The sequence below is a fragment of the Mytilus trossulus genome, chromosome 3 (assembly GCF_036588685.1).
Source record: "Mytilus trossulus isolate FHL-02 chromosome 3, PNRI_Mtr1.1.1.hap1, whole genome shotgun sequence".
Lineage (NCBI taxonomy): Eukaryota > Metazoa > Mollusca > Bivalvia > Mytilida > Mytilidae > Mytilus > Mytilus trossulus.
This window is the reverse complement of record NC_086375.1, coordinates 74600989-74623487: the sequence shown is the minus strand read 5'-3', so window position 1 is coordinate 74623487 and position 22499 is coordinate 74600989. Positions and strand designations below refer to the sequence as shown.

General features: G+C 32.1%; 1 protein-coding gene across 1 annotated transcript; it reads left to right on the top strand.

The window, feature by feature from the left end:
- Positions 1 to 343: 343 nt before the first annotated feature.
- LOC134712402 (leukotriene-B4 omega-hydroxylase 3-like) lies at positions 344 to 21051 on the top strand. The gene is made up of 11 exons (XM_063573911.1): positions 344 to 657; positions 4998 to 5145; positions 5924 to 6105; positions 6638 to 6762; positions 9411 to 9473; positions 10254 to 10377; positions 11693 to 11822; positions 16216 to 16342; positions 18033 to 18311; positions 19126 to 19191; positions 19600 to 21051. The coding sequence occupies exons 1-11, from the start codon at positions 475 to 477 to the stop codon at positions 19706 to 19708; spliced, it is 1536 nt and encodes a 511-aa protein (XP_063429981.1). The 5' UTR covers positions 344 to 474; the 3' UTR covers positions 19709 to 21051.
- Positions 21052 to 22499: the final 1448 nt, after the last annotated feature.

The window sequence follows — 22499 nt, the reverse complement described above, 5'->3', positions numbered from 1 at the left end:
AACAAGTGAGGACTCAATAATAAAATGCATTGCCCACCAAAAGACATCCGTCAACTTTGATTAGATCAAATGTTATCATTTTAAAGCAATACAGCATACTATATGAACGGAAAAAATTGTTTGTTAACATATACTTTAACTATTAAGAAATTGTGGTCCTGTGATTTAAATACCGTTAATACGGACAAAATAACAATAACAAATCATGTTTTTGCAGGACAACATTACTGACAGTGATAACAGTCAAATGCAAGGTTTGCTATATGAGACAACAGTTACAAAGTTGAGAAGAGGTTATGCGTTATCACGCATGATTATTTGCAAATGCATACATTAATGTCCATTTGATAAACGATCAACAGTGATACATTATAGTTGTTATTTGTTATTGTGCTATTTTTAACTTGTAACTTTACTAAATATAAAACTTTGAATAGAAAGGTCGGATTAAAGTGAGTCAACATTACTTGGAACATGATGAACATAACCTTACCGTCAGGATCCTTTTATTCGACAGTCTTTTTTGGAATAAGTGTGTACATTTTCTTTGTTGTAATTCGCTTTTTAATAAAATATCAACGAATGCGATATTTTTTCGATGCTTTGCCGGGATACAGCATCGAACAAAAGCATTGGATCCGTGGTAATCTTCATCTGGTACGTATGTAAACATTTTTCATCGCGAAAAAGGTCAAAGTAATATGATTAATAGTGTTGGCAAACTGAGGGAAAGGTAATATGTTGAATAATTTTTTATTTTTTTTATATCTATTTGTGATGGAAATCAAAGTACCTATTGTAATGAACCATGTTTTTGTTTTATGTTTTCGACAGTAAAATTATGTAAGCATTCTACGAGGTCTATTTGTGCTGTCTGTGTTATCGAGAAAAAAGTAAAATCACAAAAATACTGAACTTCAAATCAATTTTGAAATTCCATAATCACATGGCAAAATCAAATAACAAAACGCATCAAAAACGAATGGACAAAAACTGTCATTTTCATGACTTGGTACAGGCATTTTCAAATGAAGAAAATGGTGGCTTAAACCTGGTTATATAGCGCTAACCCTCTCACTTTAATATATAGAATTTATAAGAAACCACAAGTAGTTAATTCCGCTACGTATTTAATGATTTGGACGTTTGTGGTTAGAACACTGTTAATTGTTCAAATTTTTAATTCAAAAAATTCCTCAATCTTATAATATCAATATCAATTATATGGTCATTTTTATAAATTTTCTGTTTACAAAACTTAGAATTTTTCGAAAAACTAAGGATTTTCTAACCCCAGGAGTACATTACCTTAGCCGTATTTGGCACAACTTTTTGGAATTTTTGGTCCTCAATGCTCTTCAACTTTGTATTTCTAAAAGGAGTCGAGTGATTATCGGTAGAAACTAAGGGTGTCAAATCATATGTAAAATAGCGATGAACAGATTATCAATGGTCATCTCAACTCGATTACTATTCTCACTTCTCGCCGTTTTTGCTCAATCGAAAAAAATTATCTCTTTGACATGATCAACGATAATCTATAAATACTAAGAGACGTGTGTTGCGTTTTGCCTATATCATTCGCTTATAAATAGATATTAATCTTGTACTCATAAGCGTATAACTGTGTCCATGGTTTTATCTAAATGTATGAGCATTATATTAAGTACAAACAAAACGTACTGAATAAATAAAGGCAACAGTAGTATACCGATGTTCAAAACTCAGAAATCGATAGAAAAAACAAATCCGGGTCACAAACCAAAACCGAGGGAAACGCATTAAATATAAGAGAATGACGACACAACATTAAAATTTAACACACACAGAAACGAACTAAGCATTTAACAAGATTCGATGAGAATAACAAATATAACTGAAATTTGCAATTTCATTCATAATATAAATACATATTTTCGAAAACTTGAAACAAAATCATAAACAATTTCAAAGTCTCTACACCTTTAATGTATGAGCTCATCTAAAGGGGCATGTTAACTCATTATATATACCAGATTTATTCTTTTGTATTTATGCAAGACGCGCGTTTCGTCTACAAAAGACTCATCAATGCGATCGAATAAAAAAAGTTAAAAAATAAAATTAAAATAAATACAAAGTTGAAGAGCATTGACCTCAATTTTTTGCCTAATATAGCTACGATTCCTGAGGTAGAAAAGCATAAGGTATTGCTTATACTTTTCATAAATCGTATGAAAATATATTTTAAAAAAAAGATGCGGTATGATTGCTAATGAGACAACTGTCCACAAGAGACCAAAATGACACAGACATTAAAACAACTATAGGTCACCGTTCGGCCTTCAACAATGAGCAAAGCCCATACTGCATAGTCAGATATAAAATGCCCCGATAAGACAATGTAAAACAATTCAAACGAGAAAACTAACGGCCTTATTTATATAAAGATTATCATATCTAAATCTTCGGAACAAGTGAGGACTCAATAATAAAATGCATTGTCCACCAAAAGACACCCGTCAACTTTGATGTGATCAAATGTTATCATTTTAAAGCAATACAGCATACTATATGAAAGGAAACAATTGTTTGTCAACATTTACTTTAACTATTAAGAAATTCGGGTCCTGTGATTCAAATACCGTGAATACGGACAAAATAACAATAAAAAAATCATGTTATTGCAGGTCAACATTACTGACAGTTATAACAGTCAAATACAAGGTTTGATATATACAGTCCGCCAAAAGTTAAGCACCACCTACTTTTATTGCATCGATTTTTTTTCAAATTTAAAAAATCAATTATTCCTCGAAAAATAGAAAACAATTATATAGCAATTTTGCTAATGTATACCATAAACAAACCACAAATATAACTTTGGTCACATATGAAGGTTCTATGCATGTAGGTTTTTCGTTCATAGAAATAGTGTAAATTACACAATTTAGAAATGGAATTTAAGTTTCACTGAGATTTTATTTTTTTACAACAATTAATCACCCAATATCATTAAAATTTTCTACACATAACTTTGATATGTTCGGCAAATTTAATGTCAATATTTGAGTCAATAGCATGTGTAACAACCTCATTTCCGGTACAGTTTCATAACACGACGTATCTTCTCGGTACAAGCCTTCACAACTTTAGTTGGGGAAATCTGTTGCATTAAACAACAAATGCCACTTTTAAATCGACAAACTTTTGTAAAGGTGAATCTCTGCGGTTGAGATTTCCGACAATGGCATCTCAGACATGTTTGATAGGGTTTATGTATGGAGTCAAGGAAGGCCAAACATTAGTGTAAATGGCTGGTTGCTCTTCTTTTCTAACCCCAGGAGTACATTACCTTAGCCGTATTTGGCACAACTTTTTGGAATTTTTGGTCCTCAATGCTCTTCAACTTTGTATTTATTTGGCTTTTTAACTATTTTGATATGAGCGTCACTGATGAGTCTTATGTAGACGAAACGCGCGTCTGGCGTATAAAATTGTAATCCTGGTACTTTTGATAACTAATTATAAAATAAACTCATCATAGATAACAGGATTGAAATTTTAAATTTGTGACAGATCTCGATGCGCGTCTCGTCTACACATGCCTCATCAGTGACGCTTCAATAAGTTAATAAACAATCAATGTTAAAAAGGACAACGTAAGTACGCAGTTGAAGAGCATAAAGGTAAAAAAAAATCATAAATATTTTGCCAAAGCAAGCTAAGTAATTTATTCCGGAGTAAAAACGCCTTAGTATTTCAAAAATTGAAACTTTAAGAAACCATTTATTTATAATTATGACCATAACATGTCACGTACTCTAATTTTGCTTCTATATATTACACCCATCGAACAACCCCAATACTCAAACTGAATAAAACAAGATTTTCTATCAAATCAAATAACTTAGAAATTCTACATAGTAAAAACACAAAATACTAAACTCCTAGGAAAATTCAAAACGTCATATGTAGCATCTGTGTTGTGTAGTTGATAAAAATTTGAGAAAGACAGTTAAAGAAGTAGCTATTTAGTGTATTAATATGACAACTTGCAATAAATCAAAGGACAATATGCTATCAAATATAAGTCATTATACGGCCTTCAGCCTTAGTCAAATTAATATCGTATAGTGGTTGTTACAAAATATAGAACAATTCAATAAAGAAAACCAAAGGCCGGAATTAGTCTACAACAATAAACTAAAAATAAGTCGAACAATAACGATCGACTACCACTGAATTTAAACGTCCTTGCTTGAAACATGCACATGGTGATGGTGGGGACACGATGTACCAACTCAACATATAAATAAAGTGTAAAAATAAGTTGAAAAAAACACTTCAAGAAAGTACTTAGCACAAAATGTATAGATATCTGCATTTAAAGATATTCTACTGGTTCAAACAAACTACCATCCAAATATTTGTACCAATGAAACAATTGATTAAACGTTTTTAGGGTGCCACATGTGGAGCATAATCTGCTTACCCTTCCGGAGCATCTGAGATCACCTCCAGTTTTTAGAAGTGTTCGTATTGCTTATTTCTTAGTTTTATATGTTGTGTCATGTGTACTACTGTTTGTTTGTTTGTCTTTTTCATTTTTTGCCATGGCGTTGTCAGTTTATTTTCGATTTATGAGTTCAACTGTCCATCTAGTATTTTTCGTCCCTCTTTTTAAGAATCACACAGTTAAGATTGAATTTTAATTCTAAAAATAGCACTTGAGACACATTCACGTTATAATTGGAAGAAGTTCCCAAGAAAATGAAAAAGGGAAAGTTCGATAAGATAGTTTAAAAAAATAAACTGCCAATATGTCACAACTCTCATGTTTGTCGTTTTTATCTAGTTGTAAGTTTAAAAAAAGAGCGAGAAGGAAGGTATTGCATACTAAAAATTGGTGTCAAACTTAGAAGAAGGATTTTTTTTTTGTGTATGAAATATGTTTAGGATTTATGTTTCTAATTTATGGTATACAATCAAAGTTTATTTGATTTTTTGTATTGCAGTATGTCAAAAATGATAGTGTAGACATAAATCAGATTAATACACTGATGCGAAGATGTCCTAAGTTCTACCGTGTATGGTTTGGACCTTTTACACCAATTGTATCATTGGTACATCCGGATTCTGTAAAGGTATTGCTTAAGACTGCAGGTATATATTCTTTTACTTAAGACTTTCTTTTTGCCTTATCCTATGGTCAATTGTACGTATACGTATTCCATTTATGTCTAACCGCCATGGAATTCACAAAACACGGGCAGAAGGTTCAAGAGTCACTTTATACATTTTGCCAAGCTTTTCATGCTAAAAAAATAGCATCGGAAGAAAAATCATATTTTTACAATTCATTTTGTAACTTTTTTTAATTGTACTGACAAATTGGCGTTTTTCATTATCATTTAGATGCAACATAGATTTAAGATTTTAAAATTTAAAATTTAAAAAACTTGTATTGAAAACTTGCAAGATCACATTAAAAGGATAAACACTAAGATTAATGATACATAGCAAACAGACAAACAACAGTTCACAAAGCACCAAGTACTACTCCGGAAACTCAAGATTGAGCAACAAGAAACCAGCCAAAACCCTTAGAATAAACCGTGGGATCTTTTTTGAAATTTTAGATTAAAAAAGGTCAAGAGGTCAACAACCGCTGAATATTGTTTTAGAAATTGTTTCCGTGACCAAGTTTCTACAACCATTCAGAAATGATTTATTTCTTGGTTTAATGAAAGCATGTTTTGTTTAGCATAGATCTGTAGTTACCGGTTTACTGTTAAAATTATTTATTTCTTATCGAAAACTTTCGTAAAAAAACTGTAGCACATTGCAAACTGAAACTTCCATGAGTATATCTTTTCACGTAGATAATATCGTCAAGTAAATAATGACAATTGTTTTGCAAATAATTTACACTGATTTTAAGAGCCGAAACCTGTTGGTCACGGACCAACATACAGAACTCTGATTCCATGGCTTGGTGAAGGATTGCTGATAGCAGGAGGTCCTAAATGGGCAAGATCACGTCGACTTCTTACACCGGCTTTCCATTTTGAAATTTTGAAAGGATACCAAACAATCAGTAACCAGTGCGTTGACATACTAATAGTAAGTTGTTTTCATTCACCGAATTGGCCAAATTTATCATGTATCACAAGAATGAATTAGAATTACATTCTTGACTAAAACAATAGTTTCAATGAAAATAAAAATTTACTCCGTCTTTTAGATACATACAGATTCACTTTCGATTTGAATGTCCTTCAAGCAGATTTTAACACCAAAACATATAAACAATTATATGAAAAATTTCAATATTGTTACAAATGTTGTTAAATATATGACGCCACAAATTCATACTGTTAATTTTTTATCGTCATATCGAATTAAAACCAAGACTGAAAATTAGAATTAATTGGACTGTAGTTTCTTTTCTTGTTTTGTTCCGTTGGTTATTAAATTATCTTTGCTCATTGTGCTGTTAAATACAAACAAATATTGTGTAAATATCATATATTAATATTGAGTACAGAAATTAAAGAGCAATTCGGTTGCTTTTGGTTTTTGATGATGTGTGTTTTGATTTTGTACCATGTATATTTAATATAGTACACGTTATTATCTTCTGTCTCTTCTACAGGATATACTAGAGAAGTATGCAGAAACTGGAGAAAGTTTTGATTTATTCCAACTCGTTAGTAACTGTGCCTTAGATATTATTCTACAGTCAGCGTTTTCATATAAAACAAATTGCCAGCTTGATAGGTAAAATATTTCTACTAATTTGTTTTTTTCAAAACCTGATGGTCTATTTGAAATTCATTATTCCTTTTTGTTTCATATCGGTTAAAAATAAGTTCTCTAACTTTTGTGCTATTTTCACATTTCCTGACCGGTGTGAGAAAAATATTTCTCCTCACTAGTGAAAAATCTTTCTCGGCAAATGATTGGTTGAAATTTAATTGTGACGTTAAACTTTCTTGTTTTCCTCCGAACTTTCTTATTGTGACGTCATGAAAAAAAGCGACCATGCCTGATGACGTTACGTCAAAAGTACACCACTTTCCTCAAATATTTGAAAAGTTAGGATAAATATCATTAGAGAAACAGATTCAACCACTATTACTCGTGTATTACGATATTTCTCAACTCTTAACAGTTAAATTTTCATTATTAAAAAAGCTCGGCAAGCCTCGGGCTTTAAATATTAAAATTTAACTGTTTCGAGTGGAGGAAAAATCGTAATACAATTGTTGCAGTTGTGGAATCTATATTTTTCTTATTGGATAACAATAAACTCATCAAGTGCCAACATGACATTCTTTTTTTATTTTAAGTAATACTTTCCATCTGTCATTAACAGAATAAAACGGACCAGAAACACGGTCGTTAACACAATGAACTCATTATAGATACCAGGAATAAATTTTAATATTTACGCCAGACGCGCGTTTCGTCTACAAAAGACTCATCAGTGACGCTCGAATCAAAAATGTTATAAAGGTCAAATAAAGTACGAAGTTGAAGAGCATTGGGGTCCATAAATTCCTAAAAGTTTGGCCAAATTCAGATAAATAAAACTATTCCGGAGGTATAAAAGCCTTATTTTTTCCAAAATTCAAAGATTTGTTAACAATTAATTTATAATTATAAGCATATTTATATAGATTAGACCGTTGGTTTTCCCGTTTGAATGGTTTTACACTAGTAATTTTGGGGCCCTTTATAGCTTGTTGTTCGGTGTGAGCCAAGGCTCCGTGTTGAAGGCCGTACTTTAACCTATAATGGTTTACTTTTTAAATTGTTATTTGGATGGAGAGTTGTCTCATTGGCACTCACACCACATCTTCCTATATCTATATATCAATGATAACTCAACTCAACACAGAAGTGCTGACTACTGGGCTTGTGATACCCTCGGACAAATAAATCTCCACCAGCAGTGGCATCGACCCAGTGGTTACAAATAAACTCACGATAGATTCCAGAAATAAAATTTAATATTAACGTCAGACGCGGGTTTCGTTTACAAAAGACTCATCAGTGTCGCTCGAATCAAAAATGTTATAAAGGCCAATTATTTCAACATGTTGATGTCCGGTTGTGTGTGGTTTCTCTTTCAATAGATATCGCCCTTTATTTAATCATTTTCCGGTTTTAAATTTTATATTGAGGTTGTTGAATATATTTGCTATATGTTTTTGTTTATTATAAAATTATAGTAAATTTTGTTTTGTTTGCAATTCTGAAAAATTGACCTAAAATGAATGGCATTAATGTTAGGTTATCACTATGATCTTCATTCTTTCTTATAGAAATCGTACAATAACTAAGTTTGATTTGAACTAATAGAGTTTATAAGAAATTTAGATTTATCATGGTTCCTGAATGAAATAAACATTCTAGTTATTGTGTCCATTATCTAGATACATTGACCGCCATTAAGACAGTGGTATTGACTGCGACAGCGATAATGACCTCGCCAACGGCTTATCTAGATACATTGACCGCCCATAAGACAGTGGTATTGACTTCGACAGCGATAATGACCTCGCCAACGGCTTATCTAGATACATTGACCGCCCATAAGACAGTGGTATTGACTGCGACAGCGATAATGACCTCGCCAACGGCTTATCTAGATACATTGACCGCCCATAAGACAGTGGTATTGACTGCGACAGCGATAATGACCTCGCCAACGGCTTATCTAGATACATTGACCGCCCATAAGACAGTGGTATTGACTACGACAGCATAATGACCTCGCCAACGGCTTAGTCATTATCTAGATACATTGACCGCCCATAAGACAGTGGTATTGACTGCGACAGCGATAATGACCTCGCCAACGGCTTAGTCGTTATCACTATCTTAGTCAATACCACTGTTTTTTGGGAAGTCCATATATCACGATAATGACCATTCAATAATAACTTTTATGTAAATTTCCCCCCAATTTATTCGATATTACAGGTCTTTTGTCTTTTTATATCAACATGACAATTTCTCAATCGGCCCAAGTTATGAATACATTGTACATCATCATTTGTTACACATCACGTTGGTAAAGTCGTACACGACTATATACGCTCACTCCGACGAAAAATACTATTTAACAGTTTTATAAAATCAAACAATTGATAACATATTAAATCTTGAAATATTCGCTTAATTTCGTGAACAGATTCTTGGGAAACGTTTACTTCAAGGTCCTCAATCTAAACACCATTTTATTCCTTATATTATACACGCAGATGCAAACTGAAATATTGTCTTTGAACTGAATATCTCTGTAAAGTTTATAAACAATCCCTCAATCAAATCACACATATAATGGAATCAAATTGCATTATTTGATAATGATATATTTCAAATCAATTACCAGCAAATGAATATTTCATTATTTGTAGACTACAACATCCATATTGTAAGGCAATCACAGAGGTAACAAAATGTGTGGCTCGACGAAATAAGTACGTACACCTATGTCTTTCCTATTCTTTACGTTTGCTTTACATCAAGTGACAAACAGTTGATACATGTTCATGTCATTACTTAAAATCGCTTTTTGTTTATGCCCTTTCCCTTAATGTTTATTTGCAGTATCATTTTACGAGTTTGATCAAAATTGATCATACCAATACACCTGTTTTGTGTAAATCGTCATTTTTTTCTAATGCCACATTCTTGAAAACAATAAGGTTTTTTTATGTTTCATATATAAATATTTGACTGATCCAATTTGTCTGCGAGTTTGTTAACGTGTTATAGCCCCAGATCAAGTTCGAACTTGTATAGCATTTCTTTAACTGTTCTTTAGTTATTCCCCATTGCAAATAGAAAATTGCTGGGTTGTTCGTTTCCATTCTATCACTCAAGTTTGCCTCAACTAAATGTTATGAAACTGAAACACAATGATCTAATTACAAGACTCAGGTTAAATTTTAATTTCGGTTTTGTAACTTTTACTGTTCTTGATGTATGTAGGTCTCTTTATTAGTTTGTTTGCAAGCGGGATTATAATGTTTGTTCCATGGACACATTTTCCTTTTTTTCTGAAGTGCTCTGAAGTGCTCTACTGCTTTAACCTTTATCTGGAACGCTAACATATGTACAAATGACATAGTTATGGATGTACAACTTCTGAAAACGAGATAAACAATATTAGGGACATGTTAAGAATCGCTAATTCAAGCTAAGATTTACAATTCCTGCGATTTCAACCTAAGTTGGCTAAAACTTTTTTTTTACAGCAATCCATTGATGATCTTTGATTTCATCTATAATATGAGTTCAGACGGGAGATCATTCAGAAAATATTGTGACTATATCCATAGTGTGGCAGACAACGTGATTGATAATAGAAAGAAAATACTTGTAAATATAATATTATTAATAATCCTTTCGATGTTGATGTATATCAGTATGAGTTTATGATTCTAGTCTAGATTTGGAAACGACATATGTGAATCTTACGGGCTGCTATACAAATCAATATGTACAGATTACAACATGCCCTTTTCCATATTGGCCCTGGTATCATCTTGAAACTCCCATTTCGGCATCGAGGCTTTAACTGAGGGCCGATATGGATCGAAGGATGATCCCAGGGCTATTATGTTAAAGACATGCTATAATCTATTTATCACATACTTAAGTTCTACAGAAAAGGGGGCAAAAGTTAAATTTTTACAATTTTATGAAACATAACAGGTAAAATAACAGTTTTCCCCCGGGCAAGTTTGAGGTTATTACATATGCAAAACCCAACGTAATCCTAACAAATATGTGATAATTTATTATACATACTTAGTTTCGATTGTGTTCCTCGTAGAAACTCCAAGGTGTTTTGACACCAGTCATATATCTGTTATTGTGCTAAACTGGAAAACTAGCCTAATATTTAATTAACTGTGCATTTGTATTCAGATATCGCAGATCAAATTTATTCGTTCATTGTGTAATCATACGTTTTTTGATTGAGCTAAGTCTGGCAATTGATATTTTATCGTATGTTTTTCTATGTTGTGATGTTATGCTATTGTTCAGAAAAAGGGAGAAGGTTTGGATCCATTAAAACGTTTAATCCCGCTGCAAATGTTTGCACCTGTCCTAAGTCAGGAATCTGTTTCTCGTTTCTCGTTTTGTTTATATAGATTAGACCGTTGGTTTTCCCGTTTGAATGGTTTTACACTAGTAACTTTGGGGCCCTTTATAGCTTGTTGTTCGGTGTGAGCCAAGGCTCCGTGTTGAAGGCCGTACTTTAACCTATACTGGTTTACTTTTTAAATTGTTATTTGGATGGAGAGTTGTCTCATTGGCACTCACACCACATCTTCCTATATCTATATACAATCGTATATCCAGTATTACATACATTTGATGGATTGGTCAATTAACAGTCGTTACTACTCTTAGAATAAATGAAGAATGTTTCTGTTTTATATTCTTCTTTTGTTAACTTAATTTTTAATTAACACTCCTTTGCATTTAAACAGCGGCGATATAGGTTAGTTTGAACAAACGGGATTGAAATGAGTATAATTATTTCGGTCAATCTGAGATCGAAATAAATCCATTTCTATACATAATGTAGCTTTTCTTATCTTCCCTTCCTTTTTTATACTGTAACAAATTGGGATTTGGCCTTGGAATGTAAGAGAAAATGATTTAGCTCATACATTATTTACAGAAAAGTGGACAAAGGGATGTAAAGAAACATTTAGACTTTTTAGATATTCTCCTTTCTGCTAAAGATGAAAATGGGATCGGAATGAGCAACACTGACATAAGAGCCGAAGTTGACACGTTCATGTTTGAAGGTAAATTCAATTATATACATTTTAGTATATGTTTTGAAAGACAAATCTAACAAACACCTTTTTCATCGTTGTTCTTTATCATGGTCGCTGATGGTTATTCTATGGTTTCGATATACTATATCGGTCACCTGGATGTTTTTAATCAATAGGGCTCACTGCTCATGGTGAGGTCTGTTTTTTTTAATATTAGTCTCCGTTTTACTTTACATTTTATCGCTTGATAATGTTTGTGCTACTATATTGGTCGTAGAGTTTTTGTTGCAATCATCTATCGCTCATTGAGTCCTGTATGACTTTATTGGACAAACGTGAGCTTTCACTCAAAAACGCCCTAGCATTTCATAAATACACCACCAAATAACTGCATGACTTACTTATATAAAATCAATATTATACAAATATAGCCTTTGTATGAGGTCGATACAAGGATATATTGACATGAAAGAAGTATAGTGACTGAGGACGAAGTCCAAGGTCGATATATCCTGTATTGACCTCATACAAAGGCTATATTTGTTATATTATTAATTTCCGACCATATTTTTATCAAAATCGTCATTTAGGTTTGTTGGAATTTAAAAGATATCACATTGTCTCCTTGACAATAACAACATATAAGATGTTATTTCATTGACTTTATTTTTGACATCTTACGTATTTGAAGATTTTTTTCGTCAAATTATCGATTAAACAATATTCTGAAATTCATTACATGACGTCACAAAGTATATCGGTTTTTAGATATTCTAAAAATAACTGATATGCTTTTTGCCGGCCAATATGCATTTTCCTATCCGCCGTTTTCTCTCAACCTTCGAAAATATAGTGTAACATGTGACTATCCCGAAACGAATCAAATTTGTTAAAATATACGAATTAATAATATTATAAGATGTAGATGTAGAAATGATTAAAATTTTATTGAATATTTGGCCATGATATTCATTTTAATTTTCTGACGAAGTGAACAAAATGAAAAATATTTCTTGAAAACTTTGCTATGTATTCTAACCAAATTGTTCTAATATATCGATCAAAGGGGTTTGTCTTATTTAGTATATCGTTCGTCGCCAAAGTTGTTTTATTTCATATCAGGCAATGAGGTTTGAAAATTTTGTACTGGTCAATGAGGTTTGTTTTACTTGAAATCGTTCGCTGAAGTATCTCTTATTTCCTATTGGTAGTTGAGAGCTGTTTTGTTTTTATTAAACCGGTCCGCGAGGAATGTGATGATAATTATAAATACTGAGGTTTGTTTTAATTTCTATCGGTTGCTCAGGTTTATTATCACTTTTTCTTGTTAATAAATCATAGAAAAGAAAAACAAACCCGTCTTTTTTTAAAGTCTTTCACAAAAAAAACATTCTGTAGTATTCTGCCTTTGTTAGTCTTGTATTTTTTTAATTTTAGTTTCTTGTGTACAATTTGGAAATTAGTATGGCGTTTATTATCACTGAACTTGTATATATTTGTTAGGGGCCAGCTTTAGCACGCCTCCGGTGCGGGAATTTCTCGCTACATTGAAGACCTTTTAGTGACCTTCTGCTGTTGTTTTTTCTATGGTCGGGTTGTTGTCTCTTTGGCATATTCCCCATATCCATTCTCAATTTTACGTTTGGAAGTATTTTTTATATGATATAAGGAACACATTTATCCAGTAAGATACATTTCTTGTGTTTTATAGATGAATTTATCTGTTCGTTGTTTTGCAAGAAATATCCCATATTACTCTTTATATTACTAAGACATTTAAATGTAGCCAGTTTATATACATCTTTTCTTCACTACATCAACAATGAAAAGCTGGTATTATCATATCACAATTCTGTTTTTAAAGTTAGTCATAACTAGCCTTCAGCAACAGCAAGTACTTTTATTAGGTCATTAATGCTTTTGTGTTTTTGGTTTTGCTTACTTCGTGCATAGATGATACGACAAATCCTTGCAATAGAAAAGTTTCAAGTTTCTTCTTATGTTGAGCTGTTTTATCGCTATAACAGATTTAGATAAATCTCTATGATAAACATGTTTATAACCGCCACATTCTGAATGTGCATGTCTCAAGTCAAAACCATGTCAGTCAGTGGTTGTCGTAGGTTGCTGTATGCAATATTTGTTTTACTTGCATACCAGTTTGCGATTAAATTATGTCTTTGATTTGATTTTATTGATATTCATTTTTACACAAAACCGTGAACTTACGTTTATAGAGGGGGGGGCAAGGGGTTTAACTGTTATGCTGTTATGGGGCATTTTAATTCTTTGTTATCTGTTATTCTGAAAATATATTTAATGTTAGCTGTTATTGTCTTATTCTTTGTTAGCTGTTATTGGGCTTTTAGTTTTTTTGTTATCTGTTATTGTGATAATGCATTTGCTGTTAACTGTTATTGAAAATTGGAATGTTAGCATTTTTTTGACGGCCAAAAATTGGTAGAAATTGAAGATCATTGGACATAAGAGTCTACCATTACTAATAAGTTGGTCCCATTTTCGGAGAAGGGTTCCATTAACATATACCCATCACAGAAGTGAGATTATCCTTTGAAATACATTCCATTTTTTTTAAACATTTATTTAGAATTATCTTATTTTTGTTTGTTTGAGGATAATGTTCCTTGTTTCCGGTACTTACGAACATATTAAATAAGAACACTTCGTAATATGACAAAAAGGAAAACATATGGCCAGGAATATCCGACAAGGATCTCAATTAAGGAAAAGTTCATTACAACCAGTTAACCATTTACCATTTATGTTATATGGTACATTGACTCAGCTCTTCTCAAAGCAGAACCACTGAAATACATTGTACAATGAAAGTTCATTTTTAGCCATGGCATTGTCAGTTTGTTTTAGATTTATGAGTTTGACTGTCCCTTTGGTATAATTCGTCCCTCTTTTCTCTTCCCTCCTTGTTCTGGGTTCCAAGCTGCACAAAACTCATTACAAACAATGATTTATTTCGTCTTTAAGCCATTGTTCCCCTACTAAACTATGTATTCTACTTACTAGTAGACTTGGAACAATCAAAAACTTGATAAAATATTGTTTAAATAAGGCCTATGAAAAAAAGTGGAATACATTACTTTTGGAGTGTCAAAATTGATACGACTGAGGTACTTGATAAATTGCATGCTTGTAATTGTTGCTTTTGATTTTTCTATCCTATATACAACTTTGCCTCATAGACAAATTCAGAAAAATTCACACACCTCAATAAATGAGAATTTAAAAAAGTCAGAATGCGAAAATATATATATACTTAAACTCTATTGGGTCATTTTTTAGCAGCAACAAACACAAGAACTATGTCTATTGGACCTATTTTGATACCATAACTGCCCTTGATTTTTTACTAGATATCAGTTTTGTCTCTTTGGCATATTCCTCATTTCCATTCTCAATTTTATTACACACTATTTGAATTACAAGTATGTGTGAGTTTCTATAACTGTACAAAAATAAATGCTAAAAAAAGTATTCTATAACCAAGGAGGTTATGTTAGGAGTAGAAAGGACGAAGTTAAATAAACAGCTACGCTATATGCGCATGATACTCCCATCAAGTTTTTGAAATATTCGATAACTATCATGTATATATAAACAATACATCAAAGTTTCATGAGAACTGCAGACAACGTTTTTGAGTTCACCAAAATTCCTTGCAAATTTGTGAAAGGATTTTTGAGATATTATCAGAAAACTGGGGGAAAAAAAACGTTTTTATTGAATAAAATTCCATTACTCAGAAACTCAAAATCTAAAATTTATAAAAAATAAAAATACAATAGGGAGCTCAGGTCAATAGATATAAACAATTTCCCAAAGTTTTATGTACATTGGATAAAGGGTGTTTGAGTTAATGTCCGACATGTTGACGACAGACAGACAACAAAATACCAAATACATATCTAGATACATAATTCTAAAAAACAAATGCTGAAAAAAGGTATTCTCAGATGTTCATAGAAAATGGAATTCATTACAAAGAATTATACCCGTAATAAGAAATACAGGATTCGTCAAGGACCCGACTTTTTTTTAATATTTCATTTACTGTTATCTGTTATTGTCCATTTTAATTCCTTGTTATCTGTTATAAGCCAAATCAATTTGCTGTTTTGCTGTTATTGGGACCCCCCTTGCCCCCCTCTTTATAAGGCTTACTAAACAGTAAAGGATTTGCTCAAAGTAGTCCGTTCGATGGCTCAGTTGATCCTCGTTTTTTTTGTCTTTTGACAAGTCTCTTGGTGATAGTTGTGTATTTGAAAATTATACCACATCAATTTACTTCATCTGACAGGTGATACTAATGAAGAATTATAACATATTGTAAATTTCAATGTAACCACGAAAACAATATACTAACCAACATATATTATCATATCAGGACATGACACCACAACCAGTGCCATATCTTGGATCCTGTATGATTTAGCAAAACATCCAGAATACCAGAAAATGTGTCAGGATGAGGTCGACAAAGCGCTTGAAAATAATCCTGGTTTTGTAAAATGGTACGTTTCCTATATAATGACTATAATGTGTGTCTATACATTTAAAATCTCTTAAAAGTGACAATCTTGAAAATAGAAATTGTACAATATGAAGCCAACAACTAGAACAACGCATTCTGGAATACGAAATTGTAATTTTTGACATAAGATGATTAAATTCTGTAAAATGAAAAATCAAGATAGAAAAATCAAAAAATACCAAATTGACAATCGAAATTAGAAGTTGAAGAAGGACTGAACAAAGATATGGCAAAATAACGTCGAAAAATCACAAGGGCACAAAACATTAAACACTTAGGATAGACTACACGATTATTAAAGAAACAAGGAGATGTGGCATAATAAAATGAAATGAACATAAGCAATTAAAGGCAAACGTACAAACTTCAACATTGAAAAACCCACACCTTGTAGTCGGCTACAACAGACCCTGACATGAATAAAATGAAACAATTCAAATGAGAAAACTAAATAAAGAAAAACAGTTATGACAGATATAAACCAACATAACACATTGAACTACAGATTGCTGACATGAGCATATAAATAGTAGCTGGGTTAAACATGTAAAACTAACCATACTAACCGAATCTTAGTATTTTTCTCTGAACATGACATTATCAAGATGCTTGATTTCTTGATTGGAAACATATTTGTTGCGTTTGAGGGACGAGTATTTCAACAGACTGTCTGCATTTCAATGGAAACCAATTGTATCCCTCTTTATGCCGACGTGTCGCTTTATCATTATGAAGCTGACTTCATACAGAAACTTCTTAGAAAGAAGGATCAGACGTTAAAAATATCCTTTAACTTTCCTTTCCGCTATATAGATGATGTTTCTCTCACTAAATAATTCAAAATTTCGTGACTATATTGAACGCATCTATCCCATAGTTTTAGAAATAAAGAATACAACAGATACAGTTTAGTCGGCCTCATATCTTGAATTACACTAAGAAATTAACAATTAAGGTCGGTTAAAACAAAACTTTACGACAAAATAAATGATAGAGGGTTACTGCTCACAAGGAAGCTATTAAACAAGGAGTTCCAAATGGTTGAGATGCAATCATTCCCTTGTAAATTTACGGATTCCATCACGAGTTGGTTGACCATTATGGAATACAATACTACAATACCCGTCCCTTTTCACGAATGTGACTTATCGAATTAGACTATTTCCCGAGTTTGTAAACACAGGAGCAACACGACGGGTGCCACATTTGAACAATTTCTGCTTACCCTTCCAGGGCACCTGAAATCACCCAAGTTTTTGGTGGGGTTTGTGTTGCTTAGATTTTAGTTTTCTAGGTTGAGTCTTGTGTACTTTTATTTGTCTGTTTGTCTTTTTTAATTTTGCCATGGCGTTGTCAGTTTGTTTTCGATCTATGACTTTGACTCTCCCTCTGGTATCGTTCGCCCTTCTTTGGTTATCAAAACACAATTTCCACATTTATCAGCTAAAATTAGAGAAAGATCTTTTGATATATAGATACATATTATTCAAATTGCAATCAAATTTATTTTATTGCCGCATGTTGTTCAAAACAAAACAAATATTTATTTGATTGATCTTGGTTTAAAATCGCGGATGGTAAACGGTGCTTATTACCAGAAGATTGCAATTCGTCTCAAAAATGATTGCATGTAATCTACATCTTTCTTGAGGATATTGTTATTTTTTCAGGGACGATTTAGGAAAATTTGAATTTCTAACACAGTGCATAAAAGAAGGAATGAGGCTTCATTCACCAGTCCCCTTAATTCTAAGACAATCCACAAAGGAGTTCACTGTCGACGAAACTACTTTTCCTCCAGATACTGTTTTCCGTATCAACATATACGGTCTCCATCACAACCCTGCTGTCTGGACAGATCCGATGAAATTTGACCCAAGTCGCTTTACAAAGGATAATGCTACAAAGATTGACTCTTTTGCATTTACTCCATTTTCTGCTGGACCAAGGTATGGTTGATTTATTACACATACACTGTAACATGGAAAATATTGAAGAAAAAAATATCAAATCCTTCTGTAAGTGGTTTAATATAATTGATATTAATTTAGTTTATCACGCATACACTATAAGTTAACATGTATAATATAAAAACAACCATACCAAAAAGTAAAATCACAAAAATACTGAACTCAGAGGAAAATCAATTTGGAAAGTCCATAATCACATGGCAAAATCAAAAAACAAAACGCATCAAAAACGAATGGACAAGAACAGTCATATTCCTGACTTGGTACAGGCATTTTCAAATGTAGAAAATGGTGGATTAAACCTGGTTCTATAGCGCTAACCCTCTCACTTTAATAAGTTTTTCTTATGTATAAACAAATACCAAGCTTTTCTTATGTATAAACAAATACCAAGCTTTTCTTATGTATAAACAAATGCCAAGTCTTTCTTGTGTATAAACACATACCAAGTTTCTCTTATGAGTGGTTACGTATATTTGATTTCAGTTTTGGCCCTTTGTTTGCATAAACAAGTAATAGTTTCATAAAATTAAAAATGGAAATGGGGAATGTGTGAAAGAGACAACAACCGGACCAAAGTGCAGACAACAGCCGAAGGCAACCAATGGGTATTCAATGCAGCAAGAAACTCCTGCACACGACGGCGCGCTTCAGCTGACCCCTAAACAAAAATATATACTAGTTCAGTGATAATGGACGTCATACTAAACTCCGAAATATACACAAGAAACTAATTAAAATGAACACTCATCATATTTATTCTTCTAATAAAGATATATATTATATGTTCTAGGAATTGTATTGGACAACATTTTGCAATGAACGAAGAAAAGACTCTTATTACCAGAATACTTGAAAGGTAAAACTATTTAATGTATTATAATGTTAAAGATTTATTCGGTATTTGTATGTCCCTATTTCGGAAGTCAACGGAAATAAATGTTAGTGTGACTTGCTAGAATTCACAAGCCGTTAAGTCACATTATAAATCAAACGTCATGTCCAGAAACTATAAAAAAAAAACTAAAACAAAAGTATAATGAATTTAGTTTCTATTCTGACTATAAATACTATACAGTCAACCAAATTGCGAAGATCAAACTTGCAAGTGATAACATGTTTAATGAATATATTGGCTTGTTAGTTTACCTCTTCGCTGTAGATGTCATCATTGCCAATTCTAAATTTTCTAAGTTGTCAAATGATTTCATTTCATGCTATAATACTTAATAACTGTTGTTTGATTAACGATATACTATAATTTTAGATTTACATTAGAACTTGATCCTAACCATGAAGTGTCTCCACAGATGGCAGCTGTTATGCGATCCAGAAATGGAATCAAATGCATTGCAAAGCCCCGAAAGGGACTATAATAAGACGATTTCACTACTAATTTAACGAATATTGTCAAACTATCATAAAACTTATCATTTAGTGAAAATGTAAGAGAATCTCAAACTGAGCCCATTCATAAGATGTGCTGTTGAAACATTTTTGAGTTGATGTCGCAAAAACTGAAATTAAAAGTTGAGTGGTCGACTCTACTTGAAAATAGTTTCAATGGAAAACATATTTTGATCTGAAATTATCCTTTAAGGGTGGTCTACATATTTAGCATTCACTGCTATCATAGTCAGTATTTCGGTTGTTTTTTTTTTTTTACATTTCGACGTTGTTCTATTTAGTACTGTCCACAAACTTTGCATTCAATCTGTTCAAATCTCTTCATCTTGCAGGGTCTTTTATTTACCTGTGCTGACACTAAATTATATCAATTAAAATACGTTTATTAATTATTGCACGTTAATGATTTAGTTTTGAAAAAATCCTTACCTTGTGTCTCCGAAAGTTTATCTCAATTCACCAAGGGAGAAGAGAACGGAAGTGGATCGCATCCATTGGCTAGCGAAGATGCAGGTAAATTAACGTGTTTAACTTTCACGTTCAAAAGAATAATGATGATAACTCACGCAATAGCTCATATTTTAAACAGGTCGTGAATCTACTATGCCTCAGTAATTATGAAATTAAGGAAACGACTGAAACTAGATAGACCTATTTGGAATTTTCTTATACTCACAACGAATTAAGTTTAACATTTGTCAACCTCCCATTCACTAGTGGTAACATATCCCCTGTTTCACCGCATGATGTTTTTCCATCTACAATGCTACTTAACATGCGTGGTTGTTCAAATCCTACTGACTGTATTTACATGGACGTGATCCGAGCTCAAATTATATTAACTACGTTGAAAAAAAGCAAAATATGGCTTCTCCTCGAACCTGTTTTAAGCTTTTATATCTCTATTCACTTATACAGTACAATGACATAGAATGTATATAGTTCCTTATATCAATGAAATCTTACAAATGAACTTAACTCAGTTCAATAATGTTTAATTGCTAGATTCTCATACATATATGTATAGTACACATGCTTGGCATTTTTTCTTTAGGTAAACCTGCAAACTATATAATATACAAATCATGCATTAGTAAATATCGCATATCATCTCATATTTTAAACAAAGAAACAGGCAGATATTATAATGTGGATAACAATATTAGAATATGTAAAAATTGTAAATGAAAGTTGTGAATGGAAACTGAAAATGGAAACCCTTTGTTTTAATATAAAAAATAGTCAAACAAATGCGTACAAACTTATCCTGCTGTTATTTGTCAGAAATATTAAGAATTAAATAAATTATGTAATTTTTTTACATCTGACAGCAGAAAAAACTTAGATTTTGGTTGTAATTATACAGAATTTGATTTGACATTTTATGTTAATCAAAAATTATCATTCTCCGCTTGTATTTCGTTTATAGTAGTATTTATTATATTTTATTTCATGAACATTTTTATATTTATATTTTGTGATAATCAGCCAAAAGTATTTAGTAAAAGTTCTTATTTTTGGGTTATATGAAATTATTATGATTTATATGTGTATGTAACCCTTTAAGCTGTTATTGGAATTAAACATTATTTATAACAAATGAATTTGATTTTTCACAAACTTATCATTTTGTTTAAAGGAAAAATCATAAAATGAAGTTTTAGAAGAAAACAAAATAAAGACGTAACAATAAAAATCTATGTGTATGTCCCTGTACCAGGGCGAATACCGCAGAACTGAAAGCTAGGCCTCGTTGTTCCTATCTTCAAAGGTCGAACCAGGGGCAAGACTTCACCTGATAACTACAAACCAGTTAGTTCACTGTCCTGTGTTTTGAAATTATTTGAAAGCGTTATTAAAGCTCGGTTAATAAATTTTGTGCTATTTGATAAAAAAAATCCGAATCCAACAGCAAGGATTTCAAAAGTACCTTAGTTGCTAAGCAGCATCATTTAACCTACATGAGACTATTTATCATAACCTTGAATTGTTCAGTAAATATTTGTTGCATTTTTAGATATTAAAAAAGCTTTTGATACTTATGGAGAATTGGGTTAATATATAAATTGTATAATATAGGGGTAACAGGTAAAATGTGGTCAGTTATAAATGACTGTCGTAACCGGCGTTTTGCATTTGCGCCGATCTGTATTTCATTTGCGCCGATTTTTTCTTTCATTTGCGCCCATTTTTGTTTTCATTTGCGCCGATTTTATTACAGGTAAATTACAGGTGAATAGATATAAGAAGATGTGATATGTCTAATGAGTGTCAATGAGAGAACTCTTTATCCAAGTCATGTTATTTGTCATTTATCATTATAGACCTCTTTCATTTGCCACTTGTACAAATGTAATGACACAACATGTATATAACTGTTGTCCTCTGCTCACCACTGGGAGGTGGAAGAAGGCCTACAAGATACATCTCCATACTTTTTTCCTTGTTGACCGTATCCGTAGTTCTTTAGCATCTGTTTTTCGGACATCTGCCACATGGTTATGCTCGGTCTGTGTTTTGACAATAGAAGTCGTAGTAACTCTGGCTTTACACGATTTTATGGTACATTAGTAAGATATGTAGTTATATTTCAGAACACTGACCTTGCGATATGTATGGCCCTCGGTGATTAGAGAATTGACTCCTCGTTCCGTTTCGGAGTGCAATATGTCCATCAAGTTACAACGAAGTTCCAGAATTATATGAATCCAAATTAACTTAAACATGGATGAAAAACAATAATAACCAGATTTTACCAAT

Excerpts from the sequence above, each read along its gene's own strand:
- LOC134712402 (XM_063573911.1), top strand. The coding sequence starts at position 475 with ATGATGAACATAACCTTACCGTCAGGATCCTTTTATTCGACAGTCTTT. Across the intron at positions 6,106-6,637 it reads AGTGCGTTGACATACTAATA|GATATACTAGAGAAGTATGC; the intron begins GTAAGTTGTTTT and ends TCTCTTCTACAG. Across the intron at positions 19,192-19,599 it reads ATTACCAGAATACTTGAAAG|ATTTACATTAGAACTTGATC; the intron begins GTAAAACTATTT and ends CTATAATTTTAG.